This window comes from Mustelus asterias, unplaced genomic scaffold (assembly GCF_964213995.1).
Source record: "Mustelus asterias unplaced genomic scaffold, sMusAst1.hap1.1 HAP1_SCAFFOLD_122, whole genome shotgun sequence".
Classification (NCBI taxonomy): domain Eukaryota; kingdom Metazoa; phylum Chordata; class Chondrichthyes; order Carcharhiniformes; family Triakidae; genus Mustelus; species Mustelus asterias.
The window spans coordinates 613,871-631,883 of record NW_027590160.1 but is presented as its reverse complement, the minus strand read 5'-3'; the positions used below and the strand labels follow the sequence as shown (position 1 = coordinate 631,883).

The window sequence follows — 18,013 nt, the reverse complement described above, 5'->3', positions numbered from 1 at the left end:
CCTCTCCCGAGTGTGAACTCGCTGGTGTGTCTGCAGGCTGGATGACTGACTGAATCCCTTCCCACACTGAGAGCAGATGAATGGTCGCTCCTCATTGTGAACTCGCTGGTGTGTCTGCAGGCTGGATGACTGAGTGAATCTCTTCCCACAATGAAAGCAGATGAATGGCCTTTCCTCATTGTGAACTCTCTGGTGTGTCTGCAGAGTGGATAATCGACTGAATCCATTCCCACACTGAGAACAGGTGAACGGTCTCTCCCCAGTGTGACTGCGTCGATGAGTTTCCAGGTGAGAAGGGTATCTAAATCCCTTCCCACAGTCCCCACATTTCCACCGTTTCTCCATGGTGCAGGTGTCCTTGTGACTCTCCAGGTCGGACAAACAGTTGAAACCTCATCCACACACAGAACACGGGTACAGTCTGCGATTTCTTTTAGGCTGTGCAACTGAAGCGTTTTCCACATGCAATGCACTGGAACACTCTCACTCTGGTGTGTGTCAGATTCGGTGCTTTCCAGTCACACCGATGTTTAAAATATGAAGCAGACAGAGCAGAGAAACATTTCTCCTTCGAGATTCAAAGGCTGATGATATTCAGGTCCCGATGAATTGAGTGACTCTATCAGATGTTGATGTGACATTTGGTCTGAGATTTTTGTCTGTAAATCCTCACCTTCTAGATATCCTGTAAAAGGAGTTTACAAAAGTCATCACAGTCAGCACAGGATAGAAATTCAGAACAGACAATTCTAGTTTCTATGGAACATTCTTTCCTCTCTCATTCCCCAAAAGCTGTGACTCTCCATCCCACACACTCTCCCTCCATTCTCACTCTGCTGTATCTAATATTCACCCTCCCAATTCTCCTGAAGGGGCTGATTGAGGCTGATTGACAGATCCATGCTCACTGCTTCCTGTCCTGGACACAGAGAGCTGAAAATCTCCATGCAGGCGGCCAGACAGATATATGTCTTTGTAGAGTCATAGAGGAAACAGGCTCTTTGGCCGAACTTGTCCATGCCACCTTTTTTTTTAAACCCCTAAGCTAATCCAATTGCCCACATTTGGCCCGTATCCCTCTATACCCATCTTACCCATGTCACTGTCGAAATGCTTTTTAAAAGACAAAATTGTACCTGCCTCTACTACTACCTCTGGCAGCTTGTTCCAGACACTCACCACCCTGTGTGAAAAAGTTGCCCCTCTGGACCCTTTTGTATCTCTCCTTCCTCCCCTTAAACCTATGCCCTCTAGTTTTAGACTCCCCTACCTTTGGGAAAATATATTTACGAGCTAGCTGATCTATGTCCCTCATTGTTTTATAGACCTTTATAAGATCACCCGTCAGCCTCCTACGCTCCAGGGAAAAAAGTTTCAGTCGATCCAGCCTCTCCTTATAATTCAAACCACCAAGTCTGGGTAGCATCCTAGTAAGTATTTTCTACACTCTTTCAAGTTTAATAATATCCTTTCTATAATAGGGTGACCAGAACTGTACACAGTATTCCAAGTGTGGCTTTACCAATATCTTGTGCAACTTCAACAAGACGTCCCAACTCCCGTATTCATTGTCCTGACCAATGAAACCAAGCATGCCGAATGCCTTCTTCACCACTCTGTCCACCTGTGACTCCACTTTCAAGGAGCTATAAACCTGTACCCCGAGATCTCTTTGTTCTGTAACTCTCCCCAACGCCCTACCATTAACTGAGTAAGTCCTGCCCTGGTTCAATCTACCAAAATGCATCACCTTGCCTTTATCTATATTAAACTCCATCTGCCATTCGTCAGCCCACTGGCCCAATAAATCAAGATCCCATTGCAATCTGAGATAACCTTCTTCACTGTCCACTATGCCACCAATCTTTGTGTCATCTGCAAACTTACTAACCATGCCTCCTATATTCTCATCCAAATCATTAATATAAATGACAAATAACAGTGGACCCAGCACGGATTCCTGAGGCACACCGCTGGTCAACCCTCTACAACCACCCTCTGGCTTCTGTCAAGAAGCCAATTTTGTATCCATTTAGCTACCTCACCCTGGGTCCCGTAAGAATTAACCTTATGCAACAACCTACCAGGCAGTACCTTGTCAAAGGCCTTGCTAAAGTCCATGTGGACAACATCGACTGCACTGCCCTCATCTACCTTCTTGGTTACCCCTTCAAAAAACTCAATCAAATTTGTGAGACATGATTTTCCACTCACAAAACCATGCTGACTGTCCCTAATCAGTACTTGCGTCTCTAAATGCCTGTAGATCCTGTCTCTCAAAATACCTTCCAACAACTTACCCACCACAGATGTGAGGCTCACCGGCCTATAGTTCCCAGGCTTTTCCCTGCAGCCCTTTTTAAACAAAGGCACAACATTTGCCACCCTCCAGTCTTCAGGCACCTCACCTGTGACTATCGATGATACAAATACCTCAGCTATGATTGAACTAAAAATATATTTAATGGATAGGATGGCTCCAGTTGGTGAAGATACAGGGGGTTGCGATTGATGATGATCTTGAACTTGCTGCCTGTGGGGGTAGTCAAGCAGAGATGATCAATAATTTCTCAATGAGATTAGATGGGTGCTGCAGGGTTACAGAATGGGACCCACTCCAGACGGACAGAATTGCTCGACAGACAGTTTATAGTTTATTTTTGATAATTTATTAACTAGTGTCACAAGGATGCTGACATTAACACTGCAATGAAGTCACTGTGAAAATCATGAAAAACTATGAAATTACTGTGAGAGTCGGTATGGACTCGAGTTATCCAATGGACTCCTTCTGTGCTGTAATGACTCTATGACTGGAAATATATAACGTAGCTACAGGACTATATTACAAGACTGGAAATAATAAATGCATTTATTACAGGACCAGAAGTAAATCTGTCCCATATAATAACGATGTGGAGATGCCGGCGTTGGACTGGGGTAAACACAGTAAGAAGTTTAACAACACCAGGTTAAAGTCCAACAGGTTTATTTGGTTGAAGTTCAACCGGGATATTGGGTTCATGTCACACTATTTGTAACTCCCACAGTTGCGTGGACCTGCAGAGTTTCACTGGCTGTCTTGTCTGGAGACAATACACATCTTTTTAGCCTGTCTTGTTGCTCTCTCCACTCACATTGTTTCGTCTCTTAAAGACTTGATTAGTTGTAAGTATTTGCATTCCAACCATTATTCATGTAAATTGAGTCTGTGTCTTTATAAGCTCTGTTTGTGAACAGAATTCCCACTGACCTGAAGAAGGGGCTAAGAGCTCCGAAAGCTTGTGTGGCTTTTGCTACCAAATAAACCTGTTGGACTTTAACCTGGTGTTGTTAAACTTCTTACCATATAATAACACCAGAGACAGTCTCTGCTCAAGTTTAGCTTCTGCTCGACTTTAAAAGAGTAAGAGACAACTTAATTTAAACCTTCAAGATTCTGAAAGATCTTGGATGTGGAGAGGATGTTTACTCTTATGGGAGAATCTGGGGGTCACTGTTTAACAAACAGTGCTGCCCATTGAAGACAGAGGTGAGAAGATTTTTTTCACTCAGAGAGTCTTGAATCTTTGGAAGTCCCTTCCTCAAAAGTAGAAGTAGAGCCTGATTTCAATAAGGAATTAGATATATTTCTTGGGGATCAAGGGATACGGAGGATGGGGGTGGGGGGGAGGCGGGATTACGATATTGAATTTGATGATCAGCCGTGACCATAATGAACGGCGGAGCAGGCTCGAAGGGCTGAGTGGCCTCCTCCCCACTTCTATTTTCTCGTATGTTTCTATGTAAACACGAGGAGCCTGAAGTGTAACCAAATATTTTGCCACCGCTTCAGGCAACTTCTCTCACTGAAACATAGAATCTAGAAGTGGGGGTAGGTCATTCAGCCCTTCGAGCTTGCTCCGCCATTCATTATGGTCATGGTTGATCATCAAATTCAATATCCTAATCCCCACCCCCCCACCCCACTCCCATTCCCCCATATCCCTTGATCTATATTCTGAGGCAGTGAATTCCACACATTCATCACGCTCTGGGTGAAGAAATTTCTCCTCACCTCAGTTCTAAAAGGTTTACCCCTTATCCTCAAACTATGACCCCACGTTCTGGACTCCCCCCACCACTGGGAACATTCTTTCTGAATCTACCCTTTCTAACCCTGTTACAATTTTATAAGTTTCTATGAGATCCCACTCTTCCAAACTCTAGTGAATATAATCTTAACCAATTTAGTTTCTCCTCATGTGACAGACTTGCCATCCCAGGAATCAGCCTGGTAAACCTTCGCTGTACTCCCTCTATAACAAGGACATCCTTCCTCAGATAAGGACACCAAAACTGTACACAATACTCCAGGTGTGGCCTCACCAACGCCCTATACAACTGCAGCAAAACATCCCTATCCCTATACTCAAATCCTCTCGCTATGAAGGCCTACATATCATTTGCCTTCTTTACTGCCTACTGTACCTGCACGCTTACTTTCAGCGACTGATGCACGAGGAATCAAACATCTTGTTGAGTATACACCTCCCTCAATTTACACCTATTCAAGTAATAATCTGTCTTCCTATTATTGCTGCCAAAGTGGATAATCTCACATTTATCATCACGATACTGCATCTGCAATGCAGATGCCCACACACTCAGCCAGTCCCAATCACGCTAAAGCACCTCTGCAGCCTCCTCACAGCTCACCCTCCCACCCAACTTTGTATTATCTGCAAATTTGGAGATAATACATTCAGTTCCCTCTTCCAAATCATTAATATATAATTTGAAGAGTTGGGGTCCTAGCACAGATCCCTGCCAAACCCCACTGGTCACTGACTGCCAATCAGAAAAAGACTCATTTATGCCAACGCTTCGCTTCTCATCTGCGAACCAGCTTTCTATCCATCTCAAGACATTCCCTGCAATACCATGTCCTTTAACTTTACATAGCAGTCTGTTATGTGAGACCTTGTCGAAAGCCTTCTGAAAATCTAAATAAACCACATCCACTGGTTCTCCTCGGTCAACTCTACTCCTTACATCCTTACAAAATTCCAATAGATTCGTCAAGCATGATTTCCCTTTTGTAAATCCATGCTGTCTTTGTCTGATTATACCACTGCCTTCCAAATGCCGAGTTGTGAAATCCTTGATAATAGACACCAGCAACTTCCCCAGTACCAATGTTAGGCTCACTGGTCTATAGTTCCCTGTTTTCTCTCTCCCTCACTTTTTGAACAGTGGGTTTACATTAGCTACCCGCCAATCTGTAGGAACTATTACCGATTCCAAAGAATTTTGGAAAATAACCACTATTTCCAGGACCACTTCCTTAAGTACTCTGGGATGAAGATTATCTGGACCTGGAGATTTATCCACCTTCAATCCCATCAATTTCCCCAAAGCCATTTCTCGACAGATGCTGATTTCCTTCAGCCCCCTCACTAAAACATGTTTCTTTCAGCACTTCTGGTACATTATTCACGTCTTCCTTTGTGAAGACTGAAGCAAAGTACCAATTTAATCCCTCAGCCATTTCTTTATTCCCCGTTATGAATTCTCCCATTTCTAACATTCGTTTTTGTCAATCTTCTTCTCTTTACATATCTATAGAAACTTTGACAGTCAGTTTTTATGTTCCCTGCCAGCTTACTTCCATACTCTGGGAGTGGGTGAAGCTGTTGAAAACCTGTTGCTCAAACTGCTGTGCGATCCGGTCACTAGGACCCGGTTGGGACCATAAAACGCTGAAGCCCCACCCTCTTATTGTTGCGTCATCAAGACACCAGCGCATGTGCTCCCTGTGAGCTCCCTGCTGAATCAAGATGGCGGCTGTTAACCTGAGCCTCGTCTCGGGAAAAAGATCCAAAGCTGCAAACACGGGACCTGCGGATTACTATTAGAGGTTTGAGACCTTCACCAGATATTTAGAAACCCTCTCCGTCCATCTGCCGGTTCCAATCCTCCCTCCATGTATCCGCATCCTTACCGGTTGCTGATGAGACAAAGGAATGTCTCTCCCCATTGCCATCATTCACGCTGCGCATGCGCCACACACTGCCTGACTGCGGATGCGCAGCTCTCTCCCGTGCTGTGGATAGGGGACATTCACTACCGCGAGGAATGGTGGGTAAAGCACACGCCATCGAGACGCCTCATTTGTGAACAGTGAACTTTTCCTGCTGCGATGTGAAAATTAGGGATCGTGGTGCAGTCATTAGGAATCAAATTATACTGTAACCTAAGTACTCAAGGCATTCATTATCCACCAAAAAGTAAGGGAATGGAAATTCCCGACCAAAATATCTGAAATTGATACATAATAACATGATAAGGGGGAAGTCGATCTGTATCTTTAATGAACATCAACACGCAAAAATGGAACTTGATGACTTTTAAACAGCTTGCCCTGTTGACATAGAAGTGTCATAATGGGAAATGTGTATGATGGATAGAGCTGTTTCTGGGGCACAGGGGATTGTGGGATTCACGGCCCCATAAAACAGCAGCTATTGGTATGTGTTTTATTAGAGAAGCGTCAGTGACTGCAAACATTAACTCTGCTTCTGTCTCCATAGGTGCTGTCTAACCTGATGAGTATTTACAACGTTTTCTCTTTTCATTTCAGATTTCCAGCAGCTGAGAACATAAGAACATAAGAAATAGGAGCAGGAGTAGGCCATCTAGCCCCTCGAGCCTGCCCCGCCATTCAATAAGATCATGGCTGATCTGACGTGGATCAGTACCACTTACCCGCCTGATCCCCATAACCCTTAATTCCCTTACCGATCAGGAATCCATCCATCCGCGCTTTAAACATATTCAGCGAGGTAGCCTCCACCACCTCAGTGGGCAGAGAATTCCAGAGATTCACCACCCTCTGGGAGAAGAAGTTCCTCCTCAACTCTGTCCTAAACCGACCCCCCTTTATTTTGAGGCTGTGTCCTCTAGTTTTAACTTCCTTACTAAGTGGAAAGAATCTCTCTGCCTCCACCCTATCCAGCCCCCGCATTATCTTATAAGTCTCCATAAGATCCCCCCTCATCCTTCTAAACTCCACCGAGTACAAACCCAATCTCCTCAGCCTCTCCTCATTATCCAAACCCCTCATCTCCGGCATCAACCTGGTGAACCTTCTCTGCACTCCCTCCAATGCCAATATATCCTTCCTCATATAAGGGGACCAATACTGCACACAGTATTCCAGCTGCGGCCTCACCAATGCCCTGTACAGGTGCATCAAGACATCCCTGCTTTTATATTCTATCCCCCTCGCAATATAGGCCAACATCCCATTTGCCTTCTTGATCACCTGTTGTACCTGCAGACTGGGCTTTTGCGTCTCATGCACAAGGACCCCCAGGTCCCTTTGCACGGTAGCATGTTTTAGTTTGTTTCCATTGAGATAGTAATCCCATTTGTTATTATTTCCTCCAAAGTGTATAACCTCGCATTTCTCAACGTTATACTCCATTTGCCATATCCTCGCCCACTTACTCAGCCTGTCCAAATCTCTCTGCAGATCTTCTCCGTCCTCCACACGATTCACTTTTCCACTTATCTTTGTGTCGTCTGCAAACTTCGTTAACCTACACTCCGTCCCCTCCTCCAGATCATCTATATAAATGGTAAACAGTTGCGGCCCGAGTACCGATCCCTGCGGCACGCCACTAGTTACCTTCCTCCAACTGGAAAAACACCCATTTATTCCGACTCTTTGCTTCCTGTCGGATAGCCAGTCCCCAATCCACTTTAACACACTACCCCCAACTCCGTGTGCCCTAATCTTCTTCAGCAGCCTTTTATGGGGCACCTTATCAAACGCCTTTTGGAAATCCAAAAACACCGCATCCACCGGTTCTCCTCCATCAACCGCCCTAGTCACATCTTCATAAAAATCCAACATGTTCATCAAGCACGACTTTCCCCTCATGAATCCATGCTGCGTCTGATTGATCGAACCATTTCTATCCAGATGCCCTGCTATCTCCTCTTTAATAATGGATTCCAGCATTTTCCCTACGACAGACGTTAAGCTGACCGGCCTATAGTTACCCGCCTTTTGTCTCCTTCCTTTTTTAAACAGCGGCTGCAGTGTTTTGATTTTGTTTAGTTGAAGGCGTTGCTCATGGAACCGAGCCTAGAAACAAACGGACCATTTAAAGCTGTGTTTCAAGTAAGGAAAAAGTAGTTCTGTCGGGTATTTTCATTAAATTTACAGTTAGAAGAATTTCAAATTTTTCAGTGGGAAGGGATTCAGTCGTTCATCCACACTGCTAAGGCACCAGCGAGTTCACAAGTAACCGGAACATGTACATAACTAGAATTACCAGCAATTGGCTAAACCTCCTTTGACAGCACCTTCTCCAACATGGATAAGGGCAGTTTATGCCCAGAAACCCCACTACCTGCATTTACTCTTCAGAATCTCGCACTATTTTGACTTGGTAGTATACTGCTCTGCCTTCATAATCACTCAGCCAAAATCCTAAAACTTATTTCCGAGCAACACAGTACAGTGGCACAGGGTGGCACAGTGGTCAGCACTGCTGTCTCACAGCACCAGGGACCCAGGTTTGATTCCAGCTTTGGGTGACTGTGTGGAGTTTGCACGTTCTCTCTGTGACTGCATGAGTTTCCTTCAGGTGCTCCGGTTTCCTCCCACACCCCAAAGGTGTACAGGTTAGGTGGATTGGCTATGCTAAATTGCCCCTTAAATGCAGGGGGATGCAGGTTACCTCAGGATTACAAGTTGTTTTGAGATTGAAAGCGACATTTGGAGGTGATAGTTTTCCTGCATCCTTTGAGTTGGTGAAGGTTGTGGTTTGGCAGGTTCTGTCAAAGTTCTTGTCCAGTTGTAGATGTATAAAGTCCTTACCATTCATTCCCTCCCTGTTTCATCTTCATCTTTCTCCTCTCTTTGAGGCTGAATTCTTGTGTAGATCTGGATGGGTGGCAGGTTTCCTGCATTGAAGGACATTAACAAACCATTTGGGTTTTTAATCACAATCCAGCAGCTTCCGGAGTCACTTCTTCCTTGTGCCGGCTCCACAAATTACCAAATTCATTCAGCTCAATTTCACAACCTGCCTTTGTGTTTATCACTGTTTTTTCTCCTCTTTAAATTAATTTGCAGACTCGAGAAATCCATGAGCCATGTACATATTCAGTGTGAGAGATTGCAACCCCTGAAGGAGCTGCTTCTCCACTTTTAGTTACACTTCTGTTCTGCCCCATGCTCCAGTGAAGGAGACTGGGGAGGGCAGAGGATCTTTTCCTGGATCTGCTCTTGGGGCTGGTTAAAACAGTAATTTGTAGTTCAGCAGAGGGTAACTTGGCTGTGGGCCCTCTTCTGTGGTTTCACAGTAACTTCATTACAGTGTTGCTGCAAGCCTTACCTGTGACTAATAAAAATAAACTTTAACTTTCTTGTCCGTGCTCGTGTGGTCCTGGAGAGGGAGCAGACAGTGTTGACTGGAACACTCGATATCTTCCACAACTCAGGGTACAGAGTGTCTCACAAACACTGGAAACAAAGTTCTGGTTTAGTTCAGATGAAAGTTCGATTGGACCACAAGATTTGGGGAAACAAGATTTGATATAATATTCCATGGAAACTAGAATTGTTTGTTCTGAATTTCTATCCTGTGCTGACAATGATACTGACTCTGTCAATGTCTTTTACAAGGTCCACAAGGGTGATGAATTTGCAGATGGGAAATGGAAACCAAACATTACATCAAGATCTGACAGAGTCACTCAATTCATCAGAACCTGAATATCATCGACCTTTAAATGTGGAAGGAGAAATGTTTGTCTGTTCTGGCGGTGGGGAACAATTTCAAACATCAGTGTGACTGGAAAAGCACCGAGACGCAGACCTGAGTGAGAGTGAACTGACTGGAAAGAGCTTTAACCAGTTACACAGCCTGAAAGAAACATCACACCATTCACAGCAGAGAACAATAAGATCATAAGAATTAGGATCAGAATTAGGCCATTGGACTCATCGAGTCTGCTCCTCCATTCAATGAGATCACGGCTGATCTGATATGACAATCCAATTTTCTGCCTTGTCCCATAACCCTTAATAGCCTCACTTCGAAGCAATACACATGTTGTGTGTGGACAAGGCTTGAACAGACAAGGACCCCCGCACCATGGAGAAACCATGGAAATGTGGGGACTGTGGGAAGGGATTCAGTTACCCATCGCTGCTGGAAATGCATCGGCGCAGTCACACTGGGGAGAGACCATTCACCTGCTCCATGTGCGGGAAAGGATTCATTCAGTCATCCCACCTGCTGACCCACCAGCAAGTTCACATTGAAGAGAGGCTTTTTAACCATGCTGACGGTGATCACAACTCTAAAAGCCCTGAGGACCTGGTCACGCACCAATCTATTCACACCGAGAAACAGTTCTGCTGCTCTTACTGTGGGAAGTTATTTAAGCGATCACAGAATCTCATTGAACACGAACACACTCACACTGGGGAAAGGCCGTTCACCTGCTGTGTGTGTGGGAAGGGATTCACACGATCATCCCACCTCGCTACACACCGACTGGTTCACACTGATAACAGACCTTTCAAATGTACTGATTGTGAGAAGAGTTATAAAACCACAAGTGATCTGCTGATACACCAGTGAGTTCACAATGAGGAGAGGCCATTCAGATGTACAGTGTGTGGGAAGGGATTCACTCTGTTATCCAGCCTCCAGAAACACCAGCGAGTTCACACTGGGGAGAGGTCATTCGCCTGCTCCTTGTGTGGAAAAGGATTCATTTATTTAACCAGCCTCAGATCACACCAACTTGTTCACTTGGATAAGAAACCTTTCAAATGTTCTGAATGTGAGAAGAGCTTTAAGACCTCAAGTATTCTGCTGAGACACCAGCAAGTTCACTCCGGGGAGAGACCATTCACCTGCTCTGACTGTGGAAAGGGATTCACTCGTTCATCCAACCTGCAAACACACCAGCACATTCACACCGGGGAGAAACCGTTCACTTGCTCTGAGTGTGGGAAGGGATTTTCTCACGCATCCCACCTGCTGAGACACCAACACACTCACAATGGAGAGAGACCGTTCACCTTTTCTGAGTGTGAGATGCGGTTCACTCAGTCAACCCATCTTCTAAATTGACAAGTGTCTGCAGGGGTTGGATTCTGTTGTTATTGTGGCTGTTAATCACATCCAGGACTGAACCATGTTCATTCTGACAGTTGGAGTTTGTTTTTGCTAATGTTAGTGATCGCTATAACTGGGCTGGAGTTTAATACTCTGGATAAATGTCAACTGAACTAATATTGTTTAAGACACAAAGCCGGCACCTTCATTTCTTCAGGATAAGAACAGATTAATCAATGTCTTGTTGCATTTTTGTGGCCTTTTCTCCTTTCTAACTCTATATTATTTCAGTTCTCAGACCTTCAGTTACTCTCCTGGGCAAGTCCCAGCTCCCCATACCTTCCAGAGTGTCTTTCCTGGCATCAGAATCCAGGGAAGGTATCAGTAACACATCCACGATCACAAAAGATAAATCACAGTTGTTTGCACTGATCCACTGTTGCCCCAATCATTGAGGATGGTGATATTTGTGGAGCTTTCTCTTGTCCACCACCATTCACGACTGGATGTGGGGGGACTGCAGCTCTGATCTGATCCGTTGTTTGTGGGATCGCTTGGCCCTGCCTGGAACATGCTGCTTCTGCTGTTCAGCGTGCTTATAGTCTCATGTTACAGAGTAACCAGGTTGGAATCTCAGGTTTAGGGTGCCCAGTGCTGCTCCTGACTTGTTCTCCTACACTCCATGTTGAACTAGGGGAGGTGATGACTGGTGGTATTATTGCTGAACTATTAATCCAGAAACTCAGCTAATGATTTGGGGACCGGGTTTCGAATCCTGCCACATCAGTTGGTGGAATTTGAATTCAATAAAAAAATCTGGAATTAAGAATTTATTGATGACCATAAAATCATTGTTGATTATCGCAAAAAACCCATCTGGTTCACTAATGCCCTTTAGGGAAGGAAATCTGCTGTCCTTACCCGGTCTGGCCTACATGTGACTCCCTCTGAAATGGCCTCGCAAGTCACTCAGTTCAAGGGCAACAAGGACTGGGCCATAAATGCTGGCCACCCAGCAATGCCCATTTCCCACGAATGAATAAAAAAGAATTTCAAGTTGAGGACTCCCAGGATGACTCACTTGCACTGTCCACCTCTGTGCTGCTCCCTCTACTGAGGTCTGAACTGCTGGGAGGACAGCACATTTTGGCAGGAAGAATAAAAGGGAAGCAGATTATCTAAGTGGTGAGAGTTTGTAGAGCTCTGAGATGCAGAGGGATCTGGGTGTCCGAGAGATTGAATAAACTGGGATTTTTCTCCCTGGAAAGACGGAGACTGAGGCGCAACCTAATAGATGTTTCTAAAATTATGAGGGGTATGGATAGGGTGAACAGTTGGGAGCTTTTTGCCAGGGCAGAAATGACAATTACAAGGCAGCACAAGTTCAAGATAAGGGGGGAAAGGTTCAGTGGAGATGTGCGGGGGAAGGTTTTTACACAGAGGGTGGTGGGGGCCTGGAATGCACTGCCAAGTGAGGTGGTTGAGGCAGATACATTAGTGACATTTAAGACTTCTCTTGATCAACACATGAACAGACGGGGAATAGAGGGATATAAGCGGTTGGTCTCGATAGGACAATGTGATCAGCGTTGACCGAAAGGAGTGTTCCTGTGCTGTTCTTTGTTCTTTGCATGAATCACAAAAAGCGAGTAAGCAGGAAAAGCAAGTAATTAGGAAAGCTATCATTTGTGAGGTGAATTGATTACATAAATATGGAGATTATGCTTCAGTTATCCAGAGCACCAGTGAGACCACATTTGGAGTACGGTGTACAGTATTGGTCATCTTGTTGAAGCAAGGATGTAAATACATTGGAAGCAGTCGATTGACCAGACTAATGTCAGAAATGTGTGGATTATGGGTAAAGCTTGGACAGGCTAGGTTTGTGTCTGCTGGAGTTTAGAAGAGTAAGATAAATTTGATCGAAACATGGAAGATCCTGAAGGGTCTTGACAGGTTGATGTGGAAAGGATGTTTCCTCTTGTGTGAGAATCTAGAGCGAGAGGTCCCTGTTTAAAAATAAGGGTTCGCACATTTAAAACGGAGATGAGGTGAAATATTTTCTTTCAGAGGGTCGTGAACCTCTGGAACGCTCTTCTGAAAAGGCGGTGGGAGCAGAGTCTTTGAATATTTTTAAGGCAGATGTAGATAGATTCTTGGCAAGCAAGTGGGTGATAGATTATTGGGGGTAGGCAGGATGCAGATTTAAAGTTACTATCAGATCAGCCCTGATCTGATTAAATGGTGGAGCAGACTCGAGGGACCAAATAGCCGAATCCTGCTCCTTGTTCCTGTGAGACATTGGCAGTAAGATATGATTCAAAGTATGACTGTGTCAGCCTGTTGCTTGACTGGACTGTTTGACTGTAGGAATGGTCATGTTAATAGTTTGTAGCTTAGTTATGTGTAATGATCAAGTAATTGAAGCTTATTAATCAATTAACCTGATACGATATTCTGCTGAATTGTAATATATTCGTATCATGTTACTGGCTTTGTCTGTAACTGCATCCTTATTTGACAAGTGAAATACATCACATGACCCTAGGCCGGTGTAAAGCTGCACTTTTATACCTTAATTACAGAGTCCTGTGGATCCCATTAACTCTGGATGAGCTGAGGTCTGGAACTGTTAACTCCTTAGCCATTAATTAACAGTGATACTTGAGTTAGAGGCCATATTGTGTGAAGAAACCAGCTGTGAAGTTCCAAGCCTTCAGCATTGTGTCATTAGTTTAACCTTTTAACTTTGTGGCCAAACGGGCCACCTAAAATAGCGATTTGTAAAGCACTCTGGGACAATTGGGCAAGAACTAAAATGACAGGCTGCAGCCTAAAAGACAGAGATAAACAGGCTGCAACCCAGACAACTGAATACACAGGAAATAGGCCATCCCAAAGACAATGGACCCTTTCTGGTCAAACATACTTGTTTACCGTAACCCCTTATTTGGGAGGGAAGTATGTGACCTCTGTGCCTCCAGCACCTACAGGCATGGCTGTTGGGTACAGACCCAGAGATCGGTGTGGCAGCACCTGATTGGACTCTTATCGATCAGGGTGATCAAGCCCTGATCGATTGATTGACAAGAATCAGGAGACCGCCCTAAAAGGACACGAAACCAGGGAGGGATGAAAGCTTCTGCACAACAGAAGCTCACTCTGACCCCACGAACGAGCTACAACAATGGTGACCGTCGCCAGCGACGACCAGCACGAGGAGAGCCACCACACCTGAGAAGGAAGGAAGACCAGAGCCAGAGTACCAGACCAGACCCAAGGACCAGACTATGCAGAGGACGACCGAGACCAGCGCACAGACAAAGACCAATATCTGCTTGGATACTTGCCAGTCACGCAAAGTTAAGTCAAGGTCTTGTATTGGGCTTGAACTTTCGTATTTTCTGTAAGATAACTTATTGTTGGTTGGGTGGGTGATTATTGATTGTGTGTTCTAAATAAATATTGGTTGTACTAACAAGAAGTCTACTCGCAGTTCTTTGTCCATCGTATAAGGGTTAAAACAGACTGTGCGGCAGGCACAAGAACTTGTAATATCTCAAAAGAAGCAGTCACTTTCCTTCACACTTTATAACCATCTTTGGTTTGAAAAATTAAAGGTTTCAGTTTAGTTTTCATAACACAGTAGTTATTCTGACTCATTCGTTTTGAACATTTATCAATGAATGTATCAGACTGTATTTGTGTTTCTTGCTATCTCACCTTTTACACACTGATTTGATGCCCACTTTCTTTGGATTTCAGATCTGAAGTAACTTTGTAATTTCTGTATTAGTTTAAGTCTGTGTGTCACTTTGTGTCCTTTTAATTAACTGGCAGCCACTACAAAAACCTGCAAGCAGTTTCTTTAACCAAAATATACTGATGGTCACCTGCCCCAATGAGAACTCTACAGGATTTCTACACAACTTTATGCTGAGGATTAGGGGACTGGAATTTGGGCTTTATGCCTAGAGCCATGGGACTGGACTGGAAAGGGCTTTATGCCTTTTGGGGGGACTGGAATTTAGGCTTTATGCCTTGTGGGGTCACAGGGCAGGACTGGACTTTATGCCTGTGGACAATTGGAATTTGGGCTTTATGCCTGGAGTTTGTGGTGTGTGGGCTTTAGGGTTGGCAAAATGGTTTCTAGTTCTTATTTTTCAGGCTAAACACAGCATATTGTCACTGACCAGGATCACGAATGAAGATTCATTCCGGCTTGCGCCATCGTCTCTATCATAATTTGATTACTTACAGGAACTTTGCTTTAGGCAGCATCTAGTCCCTTGAACACTTCCTCCTTTCCATCGGGCGGCACGGTAGCACAGTGGTTAGCACTGCTGCTTCACAGCTCCAGGGACCTGGGTTCGATTCCCGGCTTGGGTCACTGTCTGTGTGGAGTTTGCACATTCTCCTCGTGTCTGCGTGGGTTTCCTCCGGGTGCTCCGGTTTCCTCCCACAGTCCAAAGATGTGCGGGTTAGGTTGATTGGCCATGCTAAAATTGCCCCTTAGTGTCCTGAGATGTGTAGGTTAGAGGGATTAGCGGGTAAATATGTAGGGATATGGGGGTAGGGCCTGGGTGGGATTGTGGTCGGTGCAGACTCGATGGGCCGAATGGCCTCCTTCTGCACTGTAGGGTTTCTATGATTTCTATGACAACAATTAGACATTTGAGCCCAAATGTTAACCATTAGGATTTGATACCATAAACTTGCTTATCTCAAATAAGTGGACAAAGAAGATATCTTCACGCCCCCCATTATCTCAGTACAAAGCCATAAAATTTAATGAAATGACAGGAAAGGCTATAATGTGGGGCAGACTCTGAAAGTTACTGACACATTAGAGGGCCAGTCGGGAGGTTGCAGGAAATGGTCAGTAGATGACCATCACCACTGAGAAACCAATCAGAAACTGATTACACACTACCTAAATCAATCAGGGACTGATCATGGTGAACCAGAGTTCAGGAACACCATTGATCGTGCACAGGGGCTGTGTCTAGAAAGAGATAATAAGCATCAGCTTTCAGCTGCCCAGTTCACAGCTCAGAGAAGCTGAGCAGGAAGAAGATAGACAACAATCAACAGGACAAGAAACAGTGCCGCAGTTGGCTGGAAGTTGTGAGCCAGCGTTACAAAGTGAACTGACTGCTTCCACTGCCTTTGTTAAGTTTTGCATTTTGTACTTATGTGATTAACTTAGTAAATTCTGTAAAGCTTGGAACAATATTTGTACTAAGTGTGGTCTTGTAGCTAGTTAAAAATGAAAGTCCCTTTTAAATCAGCTCTCCCAACTGAGTCCAACAATTGTAATTGACGTTAAGTCTTATATTTATGTTTAGGTGGACGCAGGTCTTACAGAAAATCTCTGCTAAATTTGGCACAAGCCCCCAGCTGTTAGCCAGGAAATCTTTGCAGGATTGTCTTGGGAACAGTGTGCTGTTGTCATTTCTGGAACCTAGGTCAATGTGGGGTGATCTGTGTAGTTTTATCATTGACTTTTCTGTAGCAATTTGACACAACTGAATGCCTTCTCAGGATAGAGAGCTCTGAATCTATGATATTATCTCTGTTCTCCGAACAAGTAACTATATTCTGTCTATTATTGCAGTGCTGTTAATAAAGTCAGTAAAAGACAATCTGTTGTTGGGAGTTTGATTATTTGATGTCTGAAACCACAAGATTCAATATTTAGAGTCAACAATATAAACAAGGAAACACACCAGGAGCCCAATATGCCAGCTGGATATTCACAGGATAAAGTCTGTTATCTATCATCTCGAGAGGACAGAACAGAGAAAGATCGCAAATGTAAGAAATCCTCCAATTATTTGTGAATATTCTTCAAATGCTGACAGGTTCCAACTCCCAGTTTCCATTACATTGAAATCAATGAAAGATGGAATATAGACAGTTGGACTGAAAGCAGTGCGGGGCCCACTTGTACTGAGACACCAAGGACCATTTACACGGAAACACAAAATCCAGGGACCACTTACACCGAGACACGAAATCCAGGCAGCATTTGCACTTTGAAGTTGATTTATTGGGTAGAGGTTGTTTGCAATAAATCCCCAATTTTCAATAAAGATTTATCTAGCCAGAATGAACATTTTAATTGGTAAATTCAGAAGATTTATTAGCCATTAAAAGGTAGAAAGGTTAAAAAGTTAGAAAGATAAAAAACAAAGTTTGAACTAACAGTAATTGGCAGAAAGGAGAAAGCTTATCCTTAACAATGAAACAGACTTCTCACAACTTTCCTCGGTTGATCAGGTCAAAGATGTGAAATGATAATCAGACAAGGTGGATAACATGCTAACAGAGTGGCGACTCAAAACCTTTATTTTTACCCCCTCAACTCACATTTGCTCAAATTAGCCCCAGTGTTGAACTATATTTGAGTAACTTCACTGTCTGATTGGCCCCTGACACCTACTAGCATCTCCTGATGTCTTAGTACAATAAATGAGGCAGCTTGAGTAAGGTCCCATTCATTCCCCAACTTAATGGAACTAGTCAAAGCCATAAATGTTTTGTGAGCTCTACCTTATCTTTCTAGATTGACTGGAAAACATAATTTGACAGTTCTCATGATTTATGACCAGTGTACTTAAAATCATATTGTTTATAATAATAAAAAATTACAACCTTTGTGTTCCAGGTTATATTACCAGCCTGACAAGTACAACTATTGTTTAATTGCTTATTCTTCAATTGTCTCAGAATTAAGGCTCTTCACTTCACTAATATGAGGATGTTAAACCAAGGGCCCCATCTGCTCTGTCAGGCGGAGATGAAAGATCACATGGTTTCTATTTGGAAGAAGGACAGGGAGCTCACCCTGCTGAGACCAATATTACCCCTCACCCAATCTC

At 44.0% G+C, this 18,013-nt stretch overlaps 1 protein-coding gene across 1 annotated transcript in view; it reads left to right on the top strand.

Moving 5' to 3' along the window:
* Nucleotides 1–18,013, top strand: part of LOC144484667 (uncharacterized) — a 44,044-nt gene that overhangs the window by 14,688 nt on the left and 11,343 nt on the right. The window contains exon 2 of the mRNA XM_078203131.1: nucleotides 10,834–11,021. Within this exon, the coding sequence (XP_078059257.1) occupies nucleotides 10,834–11,021 (188 nt within the window). The remainder of the gene's footprint in view (nucleotides 1–10,833; nucleotides 11,022–18,013) is intronic.